Source organism: Patiria miniata, unplaced genomic scaffold (genome assembly GCF_015706575.1).
Source record: "Patiria miniata isolate m_02_andy unplaced genomic scaffold, ASM1570657v1 HiC_scaffold_18, whole genome shotgun sequence".
Classification (NCBI taxonomy): Eukaryota; Metazoa; Echinodermata; class Asteroidea; order Valvatida; family Asterinidae; genus Patiria; species Patiria miniata.
Genome location: NW_024037056.1, coordinates 14,925,451 through 14,949,078, shown reverse-complemented (window position 1 = coordinate 14,949,078; position 23,628 = coordinate 14,925,451). Strand labels below are relative to the sequence as shown.

The window sequence follows — 23,628 nt, the reverse complement described above, 5'->3', positions numbered from 1 at the left end:
GAATTATGTCTGCCTTGGCTTTAGCTCTACTCAGTGAAGCGCTGGAACTTCGGTACCCTCCGAGCTACCTTGGCTTAGCGCCTACTCCAGAAGTTGTGGAGTTCAACGCAAGTATTTTTATGAGCTTCCAAGATGACTGTCACATTTTGACAGTTTGTATGGTGAAGAAAGCAATGAGTACTTTTACGGTTTGAAATTATGTTGTGTACGCCGTTATATAAGATTACTAGCTATAGCCATATACACCGCCATATTCGCTCACAAAAACGATTCCCATTACACTTACAAGTAATTATATTTATTTTCAGAAGTATAGCTAAACATTTAATTATAAACAAGACCGTGCGTAGCTTGAATTATTCTTTGACATAATAAGTATAGTACTATTTTGGTTTGTGATTCATCTCCTTTCACACAATATCACAAGAGGTGAACGATGTCATTCCCTGATCAATCTAGGGACGGGAAGAAGTTTTTACTGATAACTTTGTAAAATTAAGGGTTGTTACCTTTTAGATTGTAATTGATGTATGTTCAGGTTTTTCAATAAATATATCAATCATTTGAATGAATATCCATACAATTTCTCGTGTGAGTGTTCAGTTAAAAAAATATGATGTCATTTTAGCATATTATTAATACAATTATTCATTTCGTTGATGGAGTAATTCAGTGTGCTCTAATGACCAATGTGCCAAAAATGAAATGGCAATTTACTTACAATCATTTTTGGGAGGAGGAGGGATTTAAAAAAAAAATAAGGGAAAAGGAAAGGGGGGGGGGTTCTTGAATTTCGAAAATGCATAATAAGAAAGTGTATATCAAGAAAGTGTGGAAAAGCTGTTTGGAGGGATTGAGGGTAACTCTTCATCGTTCAGTTATTTTTTTTTAAAGATTGTTTTGGAGGAACGCTTGAACTCCCTTCTGTAAGAAAAATTCCACACAATAGTCCATTTTCCAAAGTAAACAAAGTGAAAGCACAATGCGCGTTTACCCGTCTGACAGTAAACGCGCCGCCATTGTTCGGCCGCGCATTCGTGCACAAACACGACGCGATGTCCTATCCAGTCTGTGTATATGGAGATCAATGGTTAAAGCGTACTCAACTAGTTACAAAAAATACAAATCATGCAAACTTTGACCTTTGACATGATACGGCATTCCAAACAAAAATGGCGGACGAATCAAACGGGTAAGTCAAATTGCATCCATAAATATTAATTTTCTGGCGGAGTTATTGTAGCAAATGAAATTTAGTGGCAAGCATCTGGTGACATATTGTTTTAATTTCTATTTCGTGATTTTTCGTGTCTCTATTGATTACCATTGTAGTGATATTGGCCTGGTAATGTGTAACATACGTCATGTACGTTCGCTGGTTTGTCGGTGCCGTCAGCGTCGTCGGTCATGACCGGCCGTAGCCTGTGTGGCGTGCGGGCGGTGGTGCGGGCGCGCGTGTACGTGTACGGGCAACGGCGCGGCTGCAGCGCAGGTAGGGAATCCATGGCCCAGGTTGGACTTCGTTCAGGTATGAATCTCTTCTGCCATAGCGAAAAATATTATAACACATTTTTTGCATATTTTTAGTTTACCTGATGACGGAGGAAGCTGAAATTTCGCTTACATTACAATACATATTCCTTCCTTGCCGGCTTGTGTCCAGAATTGTGCATGCGCTGGGTTTAGAAAAGGCAAATATGTCAGCGGGCGGCGTGTTTACCGAACATAGACCGCAAATCCACGCTTTCGTTGAAAACATTTTCAGTACGAACTCCCCATGTGAAGATTATGCTCACGCGTGTAGCACGCTGCCGTCACGGCAGCAAACAGCATGCGCATGTACGTCTTCACGCAGGGAGTTCGTGCTGAAAATGTTTTCAACGAAAGTGTAGAACTTGGGGTTTATTTTCAGTAAACATGCCGCCCGCGGACATATTTCCCTTTTCTGAACCCAGCATATGCACAATTCTGGACACAAGGCATATGTAAACGAAAATTCAGCTTCCTCATCAGGTAAAAATATGAAAAAAATGTTTTAGAATTTTTTCGCTATGGTAGCAGAATTAATACCCTGGACGTCAGTCATAATTCAATGCAATGAAGGCGTCGTCCAACCTGGGCTAGGGAATCCACTGGTCGTGCTGGTCTTGGGCAGTGCAATTTCAAATAATGATTATATAGCTTGATGGTATCAGTAATCAGCATGGTCATGATGGCTCTAAAATAAAAATAAAACAAGATAATAAATCTTTAAGTGATATAAAGAAAGAGGAATATTGGAATTAATTCAGATACTTGCATAAATGATTTAGGCCTATATGGATGGATGGGGGAAAAAACGAACTTTCAACTTGCGCTTTCCAGTGGCGCTGCCACTTTGTCTTAGTTAAACCACTTGTAAAAACTGTAATGGTTATGGTGTAGTTTAGGACCCCGTTTCATATGAGAACAAAAAGACCTTTTTATGTTTTGGTATTCCTACCTAAAAGTTACCAGCAGGAAGAGTTAGAGTATATTTTTTAGTTCGCTAGAAGCTAGCTAGAAATTTTAGAATATAACTGGAGTCACCTCCGCCCTATATTTGATCATTGGGTTGTTGACAACAACCCAATGATAAAATATAGGGCTGAGGTAACTCCAGCTACAATATTAAACATCCGCAGGCTAAATTTGTAGAAAGAGGACATGTTTTGGAAAGATTCCCATGTCTGAATCTTTTTTCTGAAAAAACACTTCTTCCATTTTCTTCCAAAGTAGATCTTCTAATCAAAATAACAAACATCTAGAGTTAATCTATGAATAGACTACATTGGGCTGCAAACGTCATTTCGGAAAATTTGACAGTCATTTGCAAAAGTCGTTTTTGAATGGAACAAGTAAAAAAGGGAGGCGTCAGCTACACTACTTCCACTGTAATCTTTTGATAAATCGGTACATGAAAGGAATGTTGCAGATGCCACTTTTTTCATCATTATATCATCTCAATGATGAAGGTCAATCATTTGCAAAAATGTTGAAAAGACATAAATATGGGATTTAGATACATGTCTAATTTTGTTAGGAAATTTACTTTGAAAATTTGACAGTCATTTGCAAAAGTCGTTTTTGAATGGAACAAGTAAAAAAGGGAGGCGTCAGCTACACTACTTCCACTGTAATCTTTTGATAAATCGGTACATGAAAGGAATGTTGCAGATGCCACTTTTTTCATCATTATATCATCTCAATGATGAAGGTCAATCATTTGCAAAAATGTTGAAAAGACATAAATATGGGATTTAGATACATGTCTAATTTTGTTAGGAAATTTACTTTGATAGAATGAAAATGTCCTTGACCCTCCATAGACTTCGTACACAACCGCTGAAGTGGCATCTTTCCCTCAAAAAAAAACCCCTGTCCTCTATCTACGGCATACCTGTTGCTTTGTAATGTCACCAACTGGTTTAATAAGTCTAATAACCAAAAAGGGGATTTTGTTCCCTTATACTAGGGAACAGGTCCCTACACTACACAAACACTGACATGTCAGAGGATGAATGTGATGAATGGTAATAGTCCCCAGCCTGCCAGCATTCTCAGACTTGGTATTTTCAGATGAGATTTGTTATGCTTTGACTAGACCTGTAAAACGTGCAAAATTGGTACAAGCCTTCAAGGTACCCGTCTGCTCCTCTAAACATATACAATAATGTGGTAGTGAAATATTGACAGCTGCTTTCATAGACTGTGATACCAGACTACATACTTGTCATACTCATAGTTTAATGACTTATTTCTTGCAAATACAGACTAGAGAACTCCCCCAGCCCTCTTCGGCCTCATTCTGCCGACAGTGATGTCCTTGGATGTCACAGTCCCTTCAAGAGAGTGATGTCTCTTCCTGATGGTTCTCCAAGGAGGTCTCAGCAGCAAGTTCCACAGATCTCATCTCCAGTCCGTTCTGACTCTCCTTGGCGTACATGGTCACCATCAAGAACAAGACAAGGAGCGTATGCTGGATTTGCATCACCATTGGTAAGTCATTTCAGATGTGACGTCACATCTGAAACATACATTTGTGCCATAAAGCGTCAATCCATCAAAATCATCCACTTATCTGAAGAGGATTTGGGAAGGTTAGGGTGAAATCATGGAGCTCTAAAAGAGGAGCTTCATTATTTAATCATTCAAACAGTTTTTTTCCTAATTGACAAGTAACTCGGCCAGTGTGTATGTTTTTGACCTCTTATACTTTTCATATACATGTACTTTTATACACATACATGTAGCTGTTTTATTCTGGTGCATGCAAGTTTAGAATAGACAAAATCTTCAACAATTGCCAGGAACAGAATGCGTCATACACACTGATGAGATTATCCTTTTGCGGGATGTATAACTTTAGCGGGCATTTGCAAGATTTCAGAAGCAGATGTTTTCAGAGTCAAAATCCTCTAATGGAACTTTAAACGCCATTTAGTGAATTATAGAGTACATTTACAGTGCATCACACTATGTTTGCTTTTCTTCAAACCTTTTGTATGGTACATTTTGTACAAAGCTGGGAGTTGTGTATTGAAGTTCTGTTGTCAATTACAGAAGTTGTCATTTACTGTCTGAAAAACACATGATGAAATGTGAAACAAATATATTTTTCTTCATGTTTTTAATTCCTTTGGAATTCTACAATTTTTATCTCAAAGGGAATGTTGACTTGTTTGTAACAATCATTGTTTCTATGAAGAGTCAGTGTTTGTGATTCAGTAGGAACTTGTCATGTTTTACTATCCTGCCCTTTTATTTTTATGTACTTTTTTGCTTGAGGTTGCCATCAGTCTTCTCTCACGTCTGTTTAATTTTCCAAGACCAAAAATTATTCATTTGCAGTCGAAAAGCTGAATTGAAAAAGTGGAAAGGGGTACATGTGTGAAAACAACATCTACCAGTAGCAACCACAAAAACATTATCTCCTACATGTAAGCTTTATCATTTCCCAATGTCCAAAATAATATTCACTATTTTTCCTTGATTGCTGGAAATTATCATTTTGTTGCTAGGTAACATGACTTTCATGTACACATCACACATGCATGTAATTGATCGGTCTATGCAGGTACGTGTACATTGTTCAGGCATAAAGTTCAGTATGTGTATAATTTTCAGCCTTTAGAAACCTGAGAAATGTTCCAGGATAATTTTTTTTGCTGATTTTCACTTCAATCAATAAATTTGCAGGTACATGTACATATACATGTATGTAGCTATTTCTCATGCTTGACATTTAAAGTCTGCACAGTGTGGTACACGTATACTACTGTAAGCCGAGGTTAAAAGCAACCAACTGATCTTAATGCCCCATAGTGTAGCATATTAATATTATTTTTCTTCATTGACTCTTGAGTCGATTCATGGTCGTGTACTCCATCAAAGTTGAGAGTTGTTAAATTCTCATCAATACCTGTCTAATAACCGATTGTAAGATTTGCAGTGTGCATTTAGTGCCAATAATTATGATGTGACACTGTTTTTGTGGGGTCACAGTATAATAAAAATATAAATGTGTCATACATGTATGTAAAAGGCGCCACAATGAAAGCATTACAAAAAAAACCTACATGTATAATTTTCGTTAATTTTCAGAACATCAGAAAATTATTACCGGTAACTACAGTCCCTTGCACAACACAGTACTCAGTATACATTTGACTTCAGTGTAGGGCAAAGTGTTACTGCTTTTGCATACATGTACATTATTTATTGACGTCTTGTAGGATGGACCTGTACAGTCACTTGCTGGACTTAGCGTACCTCACAGGGATTTTTTTTCCCATCAAGTCAAGTCTATTTCATTGTGAGAATCATCTCCCTTACATGTACAACTCCCTGACCTCTTTCTTGAAATCCCCCGTCTTCAATTCTTTGATTTTTCAGCTTGCCCAAGCTTTTACACTTCCCCAACATATGTACGTACCGTTGGGGCACAGCTTTGACAAAAGTTAGCAAGAGTTGAACATTTGTGAATTGTGTGATTGATTTCTCAGTGGAAATTAACAGTGAAGGTGTATTCATCTGTGCATTTGGATCAAATATGAAGGGACAAGCATTAAACAGGGTTTAAAGTACGGAGTTTGAAACAGACTTTAGTACAGAAATGTTTCATTACTCTGGATTGTCTTCTTTGTTAACATGTAGTTATGGTGATGGATAATGCCCAGAAAAAAAATATGTCTGATTGAATTTTAAACAAAGTGTCCAAACGAGATTTGGACAACTACAGCCAGGGTATCTGCACTTAAAACCTTGTGTGACCACCCATCAAAACTTCACCTCAATTCAAGACAAAGGTATTATTGTTATTTTTATTTAAATAAAGAAGATATAGGGCCTATCTATCCATGTTTCTAACTCTCAACATGACAAATGTGATAATATGTCTAACATTTTGTCTGCTTCTGGGAAAACTCAACACTCAATTAGTGTAATTGATTTCAACCTGTAGGTATCAGATGTGATTACCACCTGTTACTGACACCCCAGTTCCCTCAGGAAATGTCTCAATGAGTAGAATTTCAGTACCTCGTTACTCGAGGAGACAGTTTGGTCCTTTGTGTTAGGTAGTGGATAGAGTGATATATTCCCTGTTGCTGTGACAACAGAGGCAAGTGTAGATAATGTACATGTTCACAACATGTACCCGGTACATGCACGTTTAACTTCACAGTTGTGTCTAGATATTTAACTTTCACTGAACAGTCACGACACATAAACTGTCAAATGCAGAGTGTACATCTTTCCTAAATCAACATGCAGCCAAAACAAATTGTATATTCTTAACCTAACTTTATCTTGTAAATGTACATGTAGTTCATTTTCACAATGTATAGTAATAAATTTGACACAATTACACACTATGCATGACATGAAGAATTTGGTGTTAGTGTTGGTTGAAATTGTTACATTACATTGATTGGTCAGTCATCAGTCATCAAGGCTGTTATTTAATCATTCAGGTCACCAGTATGGGTGGGTAGACTTTCATGATTATTTAAATAATTACGTTGGTTACATTTTTCCAACAGATATTAAAAAAAAAAATATGAAGTCAATATGTACGAATGCCTCTTTAAAGCATGTGGATTAAAACATAAAGTGAACCTTTTTCCTGCTTCACTCTGAACTGCTCTTTGGCCTCATCAATTAAATAACAAGATTAATCTCAAAATGAAAATGAAACCTACAAATAATTAATTTCCTGTAGTCAGAAGTCCTTGGTGGTTGTGGTTTCTGTGGTAGGAATTGCCGGCAGAGCGTACGTCACCCTTGGTCACTGTCAAAACCAGCGTGGGCATTTAATGATATCCTTAACGCACGCGCACACAGGAAGGTGAATAACAGGCTTCATTTACAGCGTACGCACGTCCCTCGTGGATCAGCTTCAGAGGGGAAATCCAGTCCAGTGTTGGTGATGTGCATGTACTCAAGTTGTATTCAGTATTTAGAGGATACTGTAACTGGAGCTTAAGAGTTCATCATCGCTGGCTCAGTGTCTTAAGATCAGTGAAGACTGCAATCATTCATCTGGCCTAAATATTGCTGGAAGTGCTGACCTGTAGCAAGGTTATTTTGATTGGAATTTTGGCAGAGTCAGTATGTTCACCTGCCAGTCGGCAATTAAATATTTTACTATCTTTCTGTTAAACTGATGCTTTTGAGCTGTTGAAGACCTGAACATCACGTTTATGTTGTTGACCAAGTTTTGGCAAGTGTGACGGACGGTCTGTTTATTCAGCCCTCATCTTGTCCCTTCGTCTTTCTGCTTGGTTCCTTCATGACAGCACATTGAAACAGCTGATATAACACGGCAGTGTGGACACTGATTTGCACTCAAACTCCAACAACCACCAAGAGACTAGCCGTCTACACATTCAGCAAAAGTTCCTGACATTAAAATTCAGACTCATTTTGTCGGGGATTGTGGATTTCTCTTTTGACGTCCATCATGCAGAGTGAGACAGTGGAGAGCACTGGACCTGGCAAGCAGCTGATAGTGAGTACAACTTGGAAACTAATTGTGTCAGTTTGCAGAGGGATAAAAATGAAACCTCAAAATTTGGTACATGTGCAGCTTATGAGTGTGAACCAAACAATGCTCTAGCATTGCTTTTAGTTTATAAGATAAAAAATAATATTCTGGAAATTCATATTCTTTGAAACTAACTGTAAGTGTAAGGTTTTTTTTTATTTATATAATGTAATACATCCCTAAAACGACGACTTTGAAACTGTGGAGTACATGTACATTACATGTATGTGGCCAAGCAATTCAACCAAATTAGATTAATTTTCAGCACATTTTGAAAAGCTGTATACGTACAAAAACATATTGAGGGTAGGCTAGTCGTTTACAGTACATGTACCGGTACCTACATGTACATGTGCATGGAAGTCATGTTTACAAACTACAGCAACAGAAGAGACCTGTTCTAGAGACCTCTTGAAGTAATTTAACACCACTGCCATTCAAGCAAACAACAAAACCATCAAACTAGAATAAAAACACTGACAGGATCCTTGGGGAGAATCTTTGAGCTGAAAGAAGACAAGAAAGCAATCGATCGGATGTGAACTTGAGGGTGTTTGCATTATTGGATGTGTAATGTGATGCTGTGATGCTGTCAGTGGAGAATGCCCCAAGCTTGTTGTACTAGAATACCGTCTTTGACTTGGGGATGGAGTCACATACACTTGATCATTGATGTGTTTTTCCCTACAACTTGCATAGTTTATTTCTGTCCCAGTGCATGTGTGTACTTGCTAGATAATTAATTATCATGATTCCCAGTTTTAGTATAATATTGTTTTTAATTAAAGCTTGCTGTGAATTCCTTAAATTGTATTCTGACAAAACTGCTCATAATGCATATTTTCAAGTCTTCACAAGTTATTTCTTGATTGAGTAACATCAAAATACAGGAGTAATGTACGTAAGTGTGTACACATTCAAACATGATTTCAAAATGTCTGTAAGCATTGATTCAAAGTATCTTCGCGTGTAAGAATGAGGAGTTAGCGCTCTAGTAATTTAATATAGCTCTTGGATTGTATCCTGCTTCCTTTATGTCACATGATATACTCTCAGTTTGACAAGCCTGACACTTCATCCATTAGCGTCCCTTTCAGAAATGCCTCTTTTTGGAGAATTGACGTTTTAGAGAAAATTTCACTGCCTCAGACTGAAATGGAGCATGAAATATTTGACTGGAGGCTTGGGGGGAGGGAAGGGGGCAGTTGTTTTTGTTGTTAATTCATCATCCCAGTGTGGTTCTGCATACATGTATATAGATATTTAGTAATTTGAATAAGCCATTTAAAATTGCTCAGAGCAATGCAAGCATCATTGTTTCCTGTAATTTGTGTAGTGACTCTAGCATTATTCGATCGTGCAACGACATGCAACTGTTTCCTTGTAGTGACCTCGAATTTTAAAACAATCATCATTTCCCACAAACAATTTAGCATCCTGCAAAAAAATGAAAGTTCTTGCCATACACACATGGTCTGATACATGTACTCCACTGATTTGAATATCAGAACAGATTCAGCAATCGTCCTTGGTTTTTAATTGAGGGGCAATGCACTTCATTTTTGCATCCCCACCATTCATACATGTACATGTAGTCTGTTGTTTATGGAAATATCCACACAAAATGTTGCTTTCAGTTTTGTTCACGCAAGTGTTTGATATGAACCTGATTCATTCATTCCCTTTTTTTCACAGGGCGTAAATTCCTGTATATTTTATCAGCTAATGAAGGACTTGTGTGCCAAATTGAGCAGGAACTTGGAGTTGTTTTATTATTTGAGGGCCTCCCAAAAGCAATCGCCCAAAATTTAGTTGAATACTTTTTAAATTGTGCCCTTGTTTATTCAGTCCAACTAGGCGATACAATGATGCTGTTTCTATTTTTTGTCCATTTATTTTTAATGTTTACTTTTTAGTGACTCCGTTCATGAAAAATGTGTCCATCAAACCTCAAAATAGTCAGATGTACATGAATACCAAAAAAGTATCAAACTATTAAGCTTTAAATGTTCTTTTTCTACACTCTTAAAACTGGAACAAACCTTCAGCAAGTACCGGTAACAAGATTTACTCTATCTTTGGCTGCAAGGAGCCGAGAAAGACACATGTAGAACTCGCAAACATCCTGCATACCCCCCCCCCCCCCCTACATGTATCCTGATCTGTTTGTACTTGCCCAAGGGGATTCACTAACGCCGTTTTGTTCTCCTCGGGAATTGAATGAAAATTTGCTCTTGGTTTTGATGGATTTTCCGGGGCAGTATGCCATGGGTCATTTGCAACTATCCAGCCCATAAATGATTCATATAAGATTGATCAGCTCAGATGCTGTTTGCTTGGGTTCCTAGGGTAAATTGAGAACAGCGTGGGCTGCCTTCATCTTGCATTTCACATAAAAGGAAAAAAATACAAATGTATTGCTTGCAGTTTTGACCAAAGACTGATGCTTTGCAGACAGAGAACAGGCAGGTGGTCTTGAGGTACATGTAGACCTCTCCAAACCCTTGTATGCCCTGGGCCCAATTTGCTCTTCTAACCACAGAATTTCGCGCTTACGCTCACCATTTTGTGCTAACAGTAACAGCGCTAGCAGACAAATTCTGCACTTACCCTGTAAGCACAGAATCCTTAGTTACGGGATGCACGTACGTGTATGCGCAGAAGCTAAAATTCCTCTCTAACCCGTGAAATTCACAAACATCTATGTACAATGTATGCTTACCGTAAGCACGGAATTTTCTGCTAAAGGGAGCAGGGATTTTTTGCTAACGGTAAGCAGCGCCATGAAAGTGAGCCCTGGTTCGCATGTGTCCGAGGTACAATGCCATCCATCACACAATTAACCCCACTCAGACCGTAATGGATGACACAAATTTTATCAGCATTAGCTGTACAGTAAGTAAGGGTCGAATGGATGGGTGTAGTACTCTGTAAGCATTGAAACGAACCAGTGCAAGAGATAAGAGTCCACTTGAAACGAAGGTCTCTGCACATGTTTGATTTATCTTGCACTTTAAAGCAGTTGAGATGTGTAGACTTTACTATTATCTCCTGTTAGATTGAAACCATGGTTACATTGCCTCTACTAAGGATAGCGCACATGTGTACATAGTTCAAGTGGGACGCATGTATCAAAATTCTTCTTCTTTTTCTTCTTTCAAAAATCGGTTCCTGGTAAAATTACTGAAATTGGAGGCTACATACATGTATGTTTAATACAGTGTCATCCTTGGATGATCTTGTGATGAATTTGTAAACAACAAAGACATTGTATCATCAGTTCAACAAAAATCTGTTCCCAAGACCTTTCGGTCAATCCAACAGAAAACAATTCCCTGCCGATGAGAGGATGTCCTCTTTTATAGGTTTAATGAGGCAGGTCAGCACCTCCACACAATTGTGCCTCATGCCTTGCAAATGGATGCCTGAGGGATCTCTAGATTATGACCTGATGTTGAGGCTTATAGGAGCTGAACCACCATGACAGTTGATTACATCCACTCACTGGGTCCAATCATGGAACTGTTATCATGGAACTGTTATATGTACCGTGCTCCAGTCTTGGAGCACGGTGGCTTATGAGCTTGACACCGGCCTATGGCTAGGCTTACTGATTTGTGTTGACAAGGTGAAGGGGTCTCCTTTTATACACGTATGTATCCTCTGTTCACAACATCATTTCCATAAGATTAACTTCTTTTGGGGGAATCGTAGGAGGATTGAACTCATCCAAGGCACGAAGATAAACTTGCGTCGTAATGGGAGGCAGGGAAAGCTAGACAAACAGCTGAAACAAAAATAAAAGAAACGCATCTTGAGTTCTCATACACTGAAAGATGGTTAGATGCACGTTATATTTATGTAAGTTTAAAAAGTTGGAATGGTCATCATAATGTTTTTCAAACCGAAGTTTCCATGCAGCTTACAGTCATGCCAACAGAATGTTACGAGTGAGGTGCTGCGCATGTACACAATTATTTGGTATACATGTAGTTTGCGGGATTGAATGACCTCCTGGCCTAAAACACTTGATAGCTGATGTTGACAAAATTGTTGTGAACTCGCTGATCAGATTGATCAGGCTATTGAACCAAGAAGACCACCAGCGAATGAATGCTGAACCAGGGACCATGGAGCAAATTGGGGAATTTCAAAAAAACAGATTTTTATCCCACCACTATTTTTATTGTTTAGTTTTCAGATGTGCTGAGTACATGTATGTGTACATGATTGTTTGAAACACAACCTGTATGTATGTAGACAAGAGATGTACACAGTCTTCGATAATTGTGTACATTGTACATTCCTGATCCATGTCAGTGCCCACAAATTAGATTTCATATCTAGGTCTAGCACATGCTGTATGCATAATTTTATTGATCTTTCTCAAACTGTACATTCCTTCTAGAAACAAGTGACTGCCGTTCAGGTACTGATATGAGTTTCTGCTTTGGTTGGACAGTCTTCATACTGCATACCCTCAGGGCTCAATATACAGAGAGACGTAATGTCAGCCTATTGCAAAACCGTCCATCTCAAATGCCCGGACCATTCCACCTAGGGTCACAATAAAGTGCACTTTAAGAAACATGCTAGATAATAAGAAGAGCCATTAAACTGTGGATGCAGTGAAGCTAAGTAAAGCATCATAATTCCCTGTCGTAGTGCATTGGGAACTTAGGACCACCCTATAGGATACACACAGGGAATTCAGAGTTGAACTTCACTTAATTTCAAGCCATTCTGCTTCAAGCATTACTCAGTTGTACCTCAAATTGCAATTCATGCTATGATGTATTAGTTTCTGTCAGGAGTCTTAACATGGGGAGGAGAATTTGGAAGATACAGTAGGCCTACAGTTCAATTTTAAATTTAGAATTTTACTTGCAATGAGCAAGTATTTTTGGTCAGCTTGATGCTGTGGGATTAACTACCCTTTTTGCTGCAAAAAAAAAAAAAAAATTTATCAGGGTTTTCTTTTCGTAATGCATTTTGTAATTCTTAATAAATCCCTAAACAGTAATTGTACCCTGCTCGATCCAACGCAGTCCCACACAACCCAACTTGCCAACTTGTTGGCTACCTGAAAATATAAAATGACTGGCATGCTCAATCCAACAGAATCCAACTGTGCCTTATTTTTCTGTTTATTGCTAGATTCAACAGAGTCCAACTTGGCGTTATTTACCAGTACCCAACAGATAGGCCTACTGACTCGGATTGTTATCGGTTGCCTGCTGAATCCAACAGATTGCAACAGGAATATCTACAAGGTGTTACTGCTTGATCCATCAGGATCCCATGGGAAATTATAATAGTTGGACCCTGTTGGCTTGAGCAGGGTTAGGGTTTCCAATGCAGTGAATATTGAGCACATGTACGTAAGCAAGCAATCCTCTGTCATACGTACAGGCCTGCTGCACGTAATCCTGAGATTACATACGTGTATATTCACGCAACAATAATGAACACAAGTTTGTACTTTGCCAACCTCGTCCATATATCAATCGCGACATGCATGATTTTACCTACCGCGGTACATTGTACCTGTAGTTACCAACGTACATGTACATGATATTTATCTTTAGAACCTCAAGCATCATTAGTTATTCATACCCTAAATGAGCGATGGATTTCTCACTCAAGGACCGGAGGCAGGTGTGTGAATGGTTGCTAGGCAACTGTTGCCTAGTAACACGGATGAATAATTTGTAGCATTGTGTGTGAAATTGATGCATCGTAAAACAGGAATTCATGAATCTTTACAGATGCAGACTGTCTTTTGATCTCAAACAAGAATGAATAATTGAAAGAAATATTTGCCATTATGAAAGTCAAATGTTGTAGAATAGTGAAAGGTTTATTGCTGATTTATATGTTGCACATTGTACATATGTTTACACAGTTTTCTTTTTTGAGTCCATTTTTGAAATAATTTAGTATTCGATTAAAACTCGAAACTGTGTTTGACCGAATAATCGGATATTCAAAACTGCCAGCTGCAACTGCGTTCCGTACCGGTCAAAAGTTGCACGCAGACATGCGGCGATCATTATGGGCCGATCATTATGGGCCGATCATTATGGGTCGATCATTATGGGCCGATCATTATGGGCCGATCATTATGGGCCGATCATTATGGGCCGATCATTATGGGCGGATCATTATGGGCGATCATTATGGGCTGATCATTATGGGCCGATCATTATGGGCCGATCATTATGGGCTGATCATTATGGGCCGATCATTATGGGCCGATCATTATGGGCCGCTGGAGTGTTTTGCAATAAGTATTTTATGAAAGTCAAGGGCTTTAACCGGCTAAAAGGATGTGGACAATGAACCGCCGTCACCAAAAATCGACACAAAAAAAACTGACAATAAAACACCACAACTTTATAAAAATAACATTACAGTCGTGTGTGGTTTTTTTCTTCAAATATTCAAACCGGCAAAAAGCTTTTCGAATAATCGCTTTATGATCGAATATTTGAATATTAAGTATATTCAGGACAGCCCAATATAAGCATACCGTACACTGTCCTCCCTAGGCCCAAGTTCGTGTGTAACTGCAGGTAGAATCAGTCTAATGTAAACAGTGCTGAAGTCAATGTACATTGTGTTGATTAAATAAAAGCCAGTGAGGTAAAGTTGTTTGACAGGCTACTCAGACTTGTTTAATTAATTACAACAAGGATTGGATTGTGAACACAGGGTAACAAACCAATGAAACATCCTTACAATGACACACAAATTAAACCTGGCTTTTTTCTTTTTTTTTGACAAAAGGGAAAGTTTAGGGCTGTCCCAAATATACACAGAATATTTGAATATTTGATCAACCGTATATTTTAATAGCTTTTTGCTGGTTTGAATATTCAACATGGTAAAAAAAAATGGGTACGTGTACACACGACTATGATGTTAGTTTTAATTGTAAATTTGTGGCGTTTTATTGTCAGATGCCACTTTTTTAAGTGGACAGTGGTTTGTTGTTCTCATCCTTTAAGCAGGTTACATTTTGTAAATATCTATCTAAATTTCTGCCTCCCACTGCCAACTCATTTATTGGACAATCTTTTTAGAGATCAGTCAATATTGCTTTACCGTAAAAATGCAGTTCTGGTGTAAAATCTTGCTTATGGGGGAGGTTTTATTTTTCATTCTTGGCCTGCTTCTTAAGATCTAATGGATCCTTTGTTCCTCTAAAATATCACTCCAAGACAGACTCCTTGCAACTGTTTATCAGATTACATTGAGATTACTTTTGGAGTAAATTGTGTGGTTGTAAATCATTGATTTCACCCGTGAGTTTGAAGATGAAGCAGCTGGATTGGACTTCCTGCTTTTGATGACCAGAGTCTGATCATCTTGTAGTTATCATCAGTCCGGATATTGGAGAGTCAATCTCTTACTTACGAGGGCTCAAATTCCTACTGTCAGTCAAGATAAAATGCACATCATGGACTGGACTGCTTGGGCTTGGCTGCTGGGACTTGAAGCTAATTAAAACCTGTCATTTCATCAAACTTGTGTAATACTCGGCCTGTATTTGTTGGATGTTTAGCTGGAATTATTTCATCAGATTTACTCCCACGTGTAGGCACTTAGCATCTGACCCAGTGATCTGAGTGGCTGACTTGTGATGGAATTTTTCTTCTGATGAAAACCTGAGTGGTACTTACGCCGTTCTTGTAATGCAATACATTGTGTTTTTACACTTAACGTTTTCTTATGTACACATCTTGAGAACATTTTCCTTTTACAGCTTTTATTCCCGCATGTTTGCAGAGAGAATTGGGATTTGTGCTCTGCGCTAAAAATAAAGTCAGAACCCTCTAGAGTCAGTCTTGCATTTACAGAAGGAAAAGGTGGCAGTGACACTGTTGTCAAAAAACATATCATCTGTGACTAGTGAGCTCAATAAACCAAAACAAATGGAAAGATGATGGTTGACAAAGGGAACATTACATGTAGACATGTCACATTTTACCGTACACCAAACTAAACATTCTTCGTATGTAAATGATGTAACAGTAGCAGCATCAAGTCCCTTATACAACATCAGTGGCTGAGTATAAAACCCTGATCCAATCAATATGCAGGAGTAGTAGGGACTAAGCAAAATATTTCAAAGATTGACTCAACTCTGCCTCGTGTCCTTGGGCCTTTAAACCTTTTAAGAAATAAGAGTGACCATGAAACTGAAACCGCTCCGCTAATGAGATTCATCACTTATTGCATTAATTTCATGGTTTAATATACATGTATGCGACTGAAATCTGACAGCCATTGCGGTTTTATATTTCTATACCACTCCATGCACTGAGCCTGGCACCATGCTCCACAGTGTGGTTAGGTTACATCAATTTTTCTTTATAATGTAAACATGTTTGCTTCTTTACATACTGGTAGAACAAACAAGTATTTAGTTTCATCATAGACAGCCCAACATAGAACCAGCCAATGTTCCTACGATGTATGGTACATTGAGTCTTTTGAAGGCAAATCGCAATGATGTTGAAGACTATACATACCTTTGAGGCAACTTCCATCAACATAAAAAAACCTACTACTAACTATTTCTAAAAGTCTATCTTTTTCATATCATTGTTTGTTGTAGGGCCGTCTACCATGGGCCAGTCAGAATCTGTCCAAGTCTCTGGGAGGAGGGATGCGGCAAGGAGACCAGTTTGGTACTCCATCTTACCCCTCGCCCCTGGACAGGATACGAACAGGAAAGAGGTAAGTGATTGGCCTGGGTATGGGAACAGGTGTAGCCCATGTACCTGCTGGCATATTCCTGCTGACGAGTCTGTCATCTGTCAAGCTGCCAGGCCTTGCAAAGGTTGTTAGCTTGAGTTTTCTTGAATTCAGGGATCTCTTCCACTCCACGTACATTTACCCCTCAATTTTTGAAGTGGAGTAGCCTCAGAACCTGCTTAAGTAGTTTAGTTGATAGCTCAAGCAAAGACAAGTGATCTTATTTGTTCCATGTGTTTATGTGTTTGTTTTTTTGCTCAGAGAGAAGGCAGCCCAAGTTGGCTTAAGTCAGTCGCTCAATGCCTCAGTGGATCTCAACAAGTCCTTGCCAGCAACGTTTGAAGTCAAACCAAAAAAGGAGGAATGTTCAGTCAAGGAACCTGTGTGTACTCTGGACAAGTTCAAAGGTTATTCTAACAGTCATCTTCCTTATTTCTTTCATGCATCTATTTATTGATAACTTCCAAAATGTGGATGAAAAGACAAATCTTAAACTATCTTGAAAGCAAGATAAAATCTTCATGTTGGAACTTGCAAATAGAACTGAAAGCAACGACCTACAGTTAATTACCAATGGATATCAGTCTGCTCTGATGAATAATTAGATTATTAAGTTGTGATTCAACATACCCTAATGTTTTAAGTCACGTTTTGAAAAAATATATTGAAAGTGAGGCTGGGAACATATAGATAGCCTGGCATCATCCTATTCAACCGTTTACAGTTTATAAAATACATTCAGGGAATGCGATCAAAAATGGCTTCCTTTGTGAATAAGGTCTTTATCATTGTGAATGAAAATTATTGACAAAATAAGTTTTGTTTTAAAAATCTAATTTTCTTTGTCGTTACACTTCAAATAAGGAAAGATTTAAAGTAGTACAGTCCCCACAATTTATATATAAGGACTCCTGCCATCCCTAATTGGTTTCGACCCCCGGGCATTAGTGGATTTTGTTCATTCCTCATACAGGTGATGGCTTGGATACATTCAGCTTCTCAGCTGGTCTGTCCAAGGGAAGCTTTGCTCCGTCCCCTACCCCTCAACTCAACATGTCCCTTGGTCAGTCATGGTCCTTCTACAACTTTGTTGGAGGTGGTCAAATGGGGGCGTCCTTCCCTAATACTGTGCGGAATCCTAACAAGGCTATCTTGACAGTTGAAGCAAAGACTACAAAGGTATGAACAAAACTTCTGTCTTTTTGAATTACTCTGGAAATGTTTAGCATAGTAAATACAACTCAGAAATATTCATATATCCAACAGTGTTCTTATGCCTTCCATTCATATTTCCTTTCCATTCATAAGGAGGGAAATAATACCTATTTTTTGAACAGAAATTTGTAGAAATTCAAAAATCAAAGTACTCTAGACAGTAAAATTACTGAGATTTTATGTTTTCATACATTTTATGAGTATGTCATAAATAAATGTTATCGTGTTTTTCTTGCTGAATTTGATGCTTCTTTAGATCCTTGTTGCCAATGAAATGGCTTGTGAGTTGTTCTGCTACAGTGCCAAGGAACTGGTTAGCATGAAGATGTCGAGTTTATTATCTGTCAACGATCGCAAACAACCTGAGGTGCTGTGTGAGCAACACCTGGACAGTAATGGGGAAGTTGTCATGGTGTCTGGCAAAGTGGTAAGTTAATCCAAATCAAGAATGGAGAACAGTTTCTAACAGTGTGTATTCTCTCTGAGTGATCCCCGTTTGCTGTTTCCCAGGTGACTGTGACTGTGGACGTGATCCCTGGCCACACGGCATATACTGGTTCATGGCTTCTGACTAGCTCCCCTTGAACAAAGATATTGACAAATTGGGGAACTACCAACGTAGGCCTTGATAGCTCAGTTGGTAGAGCACTGGAACAGGTTCAAACCCCGCTCCAGTCAGTTTCTTTGTTCAACTTTTCAAAACAAGTTTGTAATTGTTTTCAAATTTGTTTCTTATAGGTTTGTGTGTAGCTCCCACCTTCCTCACCCTTGTATTGATTACTCTTTCAAATGAAAACAGTAAAGATGAACCTAGATCATCATGCAGTTCTGTTTGAGATTTTTTTTATATTTAATGTCTTCGATTCAACTCTCTTTCCACAGTTTGATGCAGTTGACAGCAACGGTCTGGTCATTCCCGTCTCTCTTTGGATGAAGAAACTCACATCAGATGACAACCCTCGATGTCTTGTCGTCATGGAACCAGTAGAAAGAAGTTCTGCCCACTTCTCCTTTGATAGCAAGGTTTGTTTTAAGCCCAAACTTTCCTGATAAAGACAGGAGTTTGTTTCTATTCTACCTTACAACTGCCCTGTTGGCAATTGACGAAGTAGTCACTGTTGCACGAAGCCACCCGAGCACTCTATGATTATATGGATTCTTCAGTGAATACAATGCAGTACAGGTGCTTAGGGGATAAATTGCCTCAAAACATGCTGCAAGATCATCAATGTTAACTCATATTTTATTTGTCCATGTTCTAGGGTCACGTTGTTGAAGCAGACCATCAGTTTGCATATCTCTATGGTTACCCCTCCAGCACGGACGTGATTGGTTTACACATCAAGCAGTTGATTCCATCCATTCTTCTACCTCCCTCTGGTACAAGACTTCCAAAGGTACAAACATTGAGCAAATCTATGTATAGTAAACTACAGCCGAACCACAATGTTCTATGGTGTTAAGAAAGCCATTGTACGACAGTCGAATAAATCCCAGTGGTCTAATTGGTGGGTCGTTGATCATGTGTCATTGCATTATTCGTCCCAATGCACGGGGCGGCTGCACCGCAAAATAAGAAGTTCCATTCCACAGTTATAGATCTTTCATTGCACAGTCAACCATTGGTTGAGCTATAACACAACACTATGGATTCATGGTACCAGTGTACAAAGTTATCGATCAGATTACGAGGATTTATTCAGGCATTTTATAAAACAAATAATAAATGTTACTTATTCGTGCAGTGGCGAATGAGATTATTCTTACCGTTGTACTCATAACCATTCATTATATGGATGTTATTACAATGGTTGCATTAACCTGGAATCATTCCTCATTTTCCACTTTTAGGAAGTCAAGAAACAACGAATCACTGGGCGGACCAAGGATGGGATAAGCTTTCCCATGAGTCTTCTGATCAAAAGTCAGACTCCCGCTTCTATCCCAGAAGAAGGCGAAAATGGAACGGAGGAAAAGCTTCTAGAAGGAGAAGGTGATGACAATTGTACAGCAGACCTAATTAAGTTTTGAAACTCTTGTTTTTACACTGCAAAACTTCTTCAAAATCCCGAATCGGATGGGAACATCTGATGTTCCAAGGATGGTCCCAGTCGGAATGGTATACAAATAATGAATGTTTATGAGTGCAATGGTAAGAATAATTTTATAAGCCATGCAGCGAAGCCAAATGGAATGGAATATAGTTCCAACTGTTACTGAATTAAATTATTCTCTCACTGCAGGAATGTGAAACATTCATTATTTCTTTTATACAACACCTGAATAACTCCTCATCATTTAATTGGTCATGGCCGCCAAAAGTGTGACCATGCAATGGAACTTCCATTTACCGTGGAATGGAACTTCTAGTTTTTAGATCTTGCCGGGCCATGAGTTGGGACAAATAATTCAATGACACGTGGTCAACGACTCATCAATCAGATGATGGGATTTATTCAGGTGTTGTATAAAGTGTTCTATGACATTGTTCCTCGTAGCATCTGTTAATTCTATGATCACTAAAAGCACTGAAATCTGTAACTGCTAGATGTGTTTGTTCCTAACCATACAGGTCTTGTTTCTGTTTCCAGATCAATACAAGGCAGTTGGAATGACCTACCAAACCAGTGTCTGGGTCTTCACTAACATCAGCGGCATGATTTCATTCCATCAAGACGGTTCCATTCATAGCGTCAACAACAACTTCTCGCTCATGCTGACTGGCTACTCACAGCAAGAACTGGTTGGGGAGGTAAGTAAGGAAACCTCAGAGAGAAATCCTCTCGCACTTTTCAGAAAATTTCATCTTGCAAGATTCTACTAAGTGGTGTCCCCTTATTACAATCAACTTTTTATGTCTAATTTTGTGATGAGATGACTTATAACGTTGTTGAACTATCTGTTTCTTGCAGCACATTACTAGTCTCATGCCAGATTTCTATGAACATTTGGATCTGATTGATGAAGGCTCCATGCCTCTACCACCGTTTGATGATGAGGATGATGAGTTTATTCCTTACCCTAGTCGTCCATCATCAGAACCGTTGATACGTCCTGACAGTTGGCAATCGCATCCAGATAATGTTCTGCGTCAAGTCTCCTTAGGTCAGGAAATTCAGCAGTACAATCAGTGTGGTAGTCAGATCCATCACAACTCCGTGCACAAAGAAATGCTGTCACAAATAACGGGGATGAACAGTGACATTTGAAAAGCTTGTGACTTGAATAATAACTAGATGATTTCAGACGGATATGTGATGGATTTGACTACAACACTGGTATAAATTGCGTCAAATTTCAGATGGTTAGAAGTTGGTTTGTAACAGATTCAAGTATTTCAGGGTTGTAAGGTGCTCGTAGCTCTCGATCAAAATTCTGAGAAGTCCTTATCGTGACTGCAAGGCGTATTCAGCATCTTCAGTAAGCTATGCTATTAACAGATACTGCAGTAATTTATGAATAAAATTAGAGGACAGGACTTTGAAATGAACATTTTTCTTTCGTCGATTCACCAGATCCAAGTGCCTTGACCTCCTCAGCCTACAATCCCATGGCAGCTCAGTTTCAGGATGCTCATCGAGCAAAAGAAGAGAATGCAACCAACTTAGCCAAGTCATCATTGAGTGAAAGCTGTGAGTCTGATACAGGAAGGATGTCAACTGAAGGGAAAGGAGGCGTCAGGGATCTCATACTGCCTGATCTGGTCTTAGACAGGTGCGTTGATATTCTGAAACTCTTTTGTTACCCTTTCCTACCATGAGCGATCTTTGTTTACAAGGAACTACCCCCCCCCCCCCCATCTTGAAACTCCTTGATAGAAGAATCAGACAATAACATGCACGATTAATTTGTCTTTTTTCCTCAGACCATCAACAGCTGATCTCATCAATGAAGCAGACAGGATCTTCAAGACTATTGACGGGATGAGTCTTAAGGACATCCATCGATCTGAGAGTGCTTCCACTAACGAGCTTCTTGAGAATGTCCCTACAGTGATTGAAGAATGCGAGTCAGATGACAGTAACCAAAGGTTAGGAAGTAATTCAATTAGGCTAATATTTTTGTGTCTGTGTAAAATAGGAGTATAATGGAAAAAAAACTGTTTTTAATGTGGTGTCGGCAGAACCTTGGTGTAGAATGTTGGTAAAGTGTCAGTTTATCTTCATGTTTTGCATTCAGTATCGGAGATGGCCAAAAGATATATGTCAAAAGGTTCACAAGTTGTTCATTCTCTTGCCTTTGATATCTGTTTGTGCAAAAGAAATAACATAAAAATACCACGGCATAGCTGACATCTGTGTAAAACCAATGAATACAATGTATGTTTACAGTCCTCACAGGTTTTTAGGAGTGTCACCCCCTGGCAGTAGCCACGCTAGTATGGAAGTAAATTTCAGTGGAACTCCTGACGGTCTCAGCGATATCTCCTCCCTTGGATTTGAGTCTTCGGAACGAGGCAGCATCAGTGAAGACATCCTCGTAGGCGAAGACTTCTTTAAGAAAAGGAACGCAAACTCCGACTTGACAACGCAGAGGGTCTGCAATCTCACAGCACAGAAGCTACGAGAGCACATTCTCTCAGAGGAAAGGTTGCGAGTGACAGCATGGGATGAGGCAGATGAAGATGAGTTGAAGAACAAAGAAGAAGCAGATGAGGAGAAACAACCTGAGAGTGATGGTGGAGAGTCAAGAGGGGCTACTCAAAGAAAAGAAGATGCTAGCACCCCTGCAACCATTGAGGCAGATACTAAACAAAGCTCTGAAGAAAGTACTGAAAATACCAAGAAAACCCCAGACTGCATCACTGACAACCAAATTCCTGATGACAAACGACTTCAAGATCAGGAAAAGGTGCCAGAAGAAAATGCAAGTACAGTTGTGCCTCCATTAAGGAACTTAGCAAGGAGGAGTGTTGACTCATTATCAGACTCAGATCCTCAGAGTCCATCACGATGCGATGATGGTTCATCAATTCATAGTGAGGAAGAGGTTTTAACAGCTAGGCGAGTAAGCACAGGTTCCTCAGGAGGGCAATCCAAACCGAAAATCAGCTCCAAACTCTTAGAGAAAAGTGTCAGTTTTGATGAAGGACATTCAGAGATAAGCTCCGATAAAAGGACACTTGGGAACAGGGTGGACTCCACACCGCCGGGAGTGCCCAAGGAAGCGTGGAGCTTCACTGAAGAAGAATCAGTCAATCCTGTCAACAACAACAATGTAAACATAAACAACAGCAACATTCAGTCAGATAGAACACCAGCGAGACTGCCGTACCAGGAGAGTATCGAGAGAGCATTGGGTCTAGCGACATCAACTCCAGGTGATAAGTACATGAGGCAGACGTCGCTACCTCCGATACCTGAGGGAAGTTTTACAGGTCAATGCAAGCACAGAGATGGTTCTTATCTTGGTAAGTGAACGTGCAAAGCTTATTTTTTCATTGTTACATACTGAAATGAATCGGCGTATGTTACCTGGCTCTTTTGTTATCTATTGGCACAGGCAACCAAAAAAGGAGGCTAGAATTTGATAATTTTCAACTTCGTAATAAACTTTAAATTTGTGTGATTTTTTTGTGTGTGTAG

General features: G+C 39.1%; 1 protein-coding gene across 3 annotated transcripts in view; it reads left to right on the top strand.

The window, feature by feature from the left end:
• The first annotated feature begins 1,162 nt into the window (after nucleotides 1–1,162).
• Nucleotides 1,163–23,628, top strand: part of LOC119724824 — a 30,727-nt gene continuing 8,261 nt past the window's right edge. For all 3 annotated transcript variants that reach the window (XM_038196067.1, XM_038196066.1, XM_038196064.1), the window contains exons 1-14: nucleotides 1,163–1,192; nucleotides 3,792–4,017; nucleotides 16,689–16,810; nucleotides 17,090–17,235; nucleotides 17,802–18,007; nucleotides 18,300–18,470; nucleotides 18,926–19,066; nucleotides 19,306–19,440; nucleotides 19,895–20,036; nucleotides 20,635–20,795; nucleotides 20,956–21,148; nucleotides 21,559–21,757; nucleotides 21,909–22,073; nucleotides 22,375–23,453. In XM_038196067.1, the coding sequence (XP_038051995.1) occupies nucleotides 1,173–1,192; nucleotides 3,792–4,017; nucleotides 16,689–16,810; nucleotides 17,090–17,235; nucleotides 17,802–18,007; nucleotides 18,300–18,470; nucleotides 18,926–19,066; nucleotides 19,306–19,440; nucleotides 19,895–20,036; nucleotides 20,635–20,795; nucleotides 20,956–21,148; nucleotides 21,559–21,757; nucleotides 21,909–22,073; nucleotides 22,375–23,453 (3,106 nt within the window). In that variant the 5' untranslated portion in view covers nucleotides 1,163–1,172. The remainder of the gene's footprint in view (nucleotides 1,193–3,791; nucleotides 4,018–16,688; nucleotides 16,811–17,089; nucleotides 17,236–17,801; nucleotides 18,008–18,299; nucleotides 18,471–18,925; nucleotides 19,067–19,305; nucleotides 19,441–19,894; nucleotides 20,037–20,634; nucleotides 20,796–20,955; nucleotides 21,149–21,558; nucleotides 21,758–21,908; nucleotides 22,074–22,374; nucleotides 23,454–23,628) is intronic.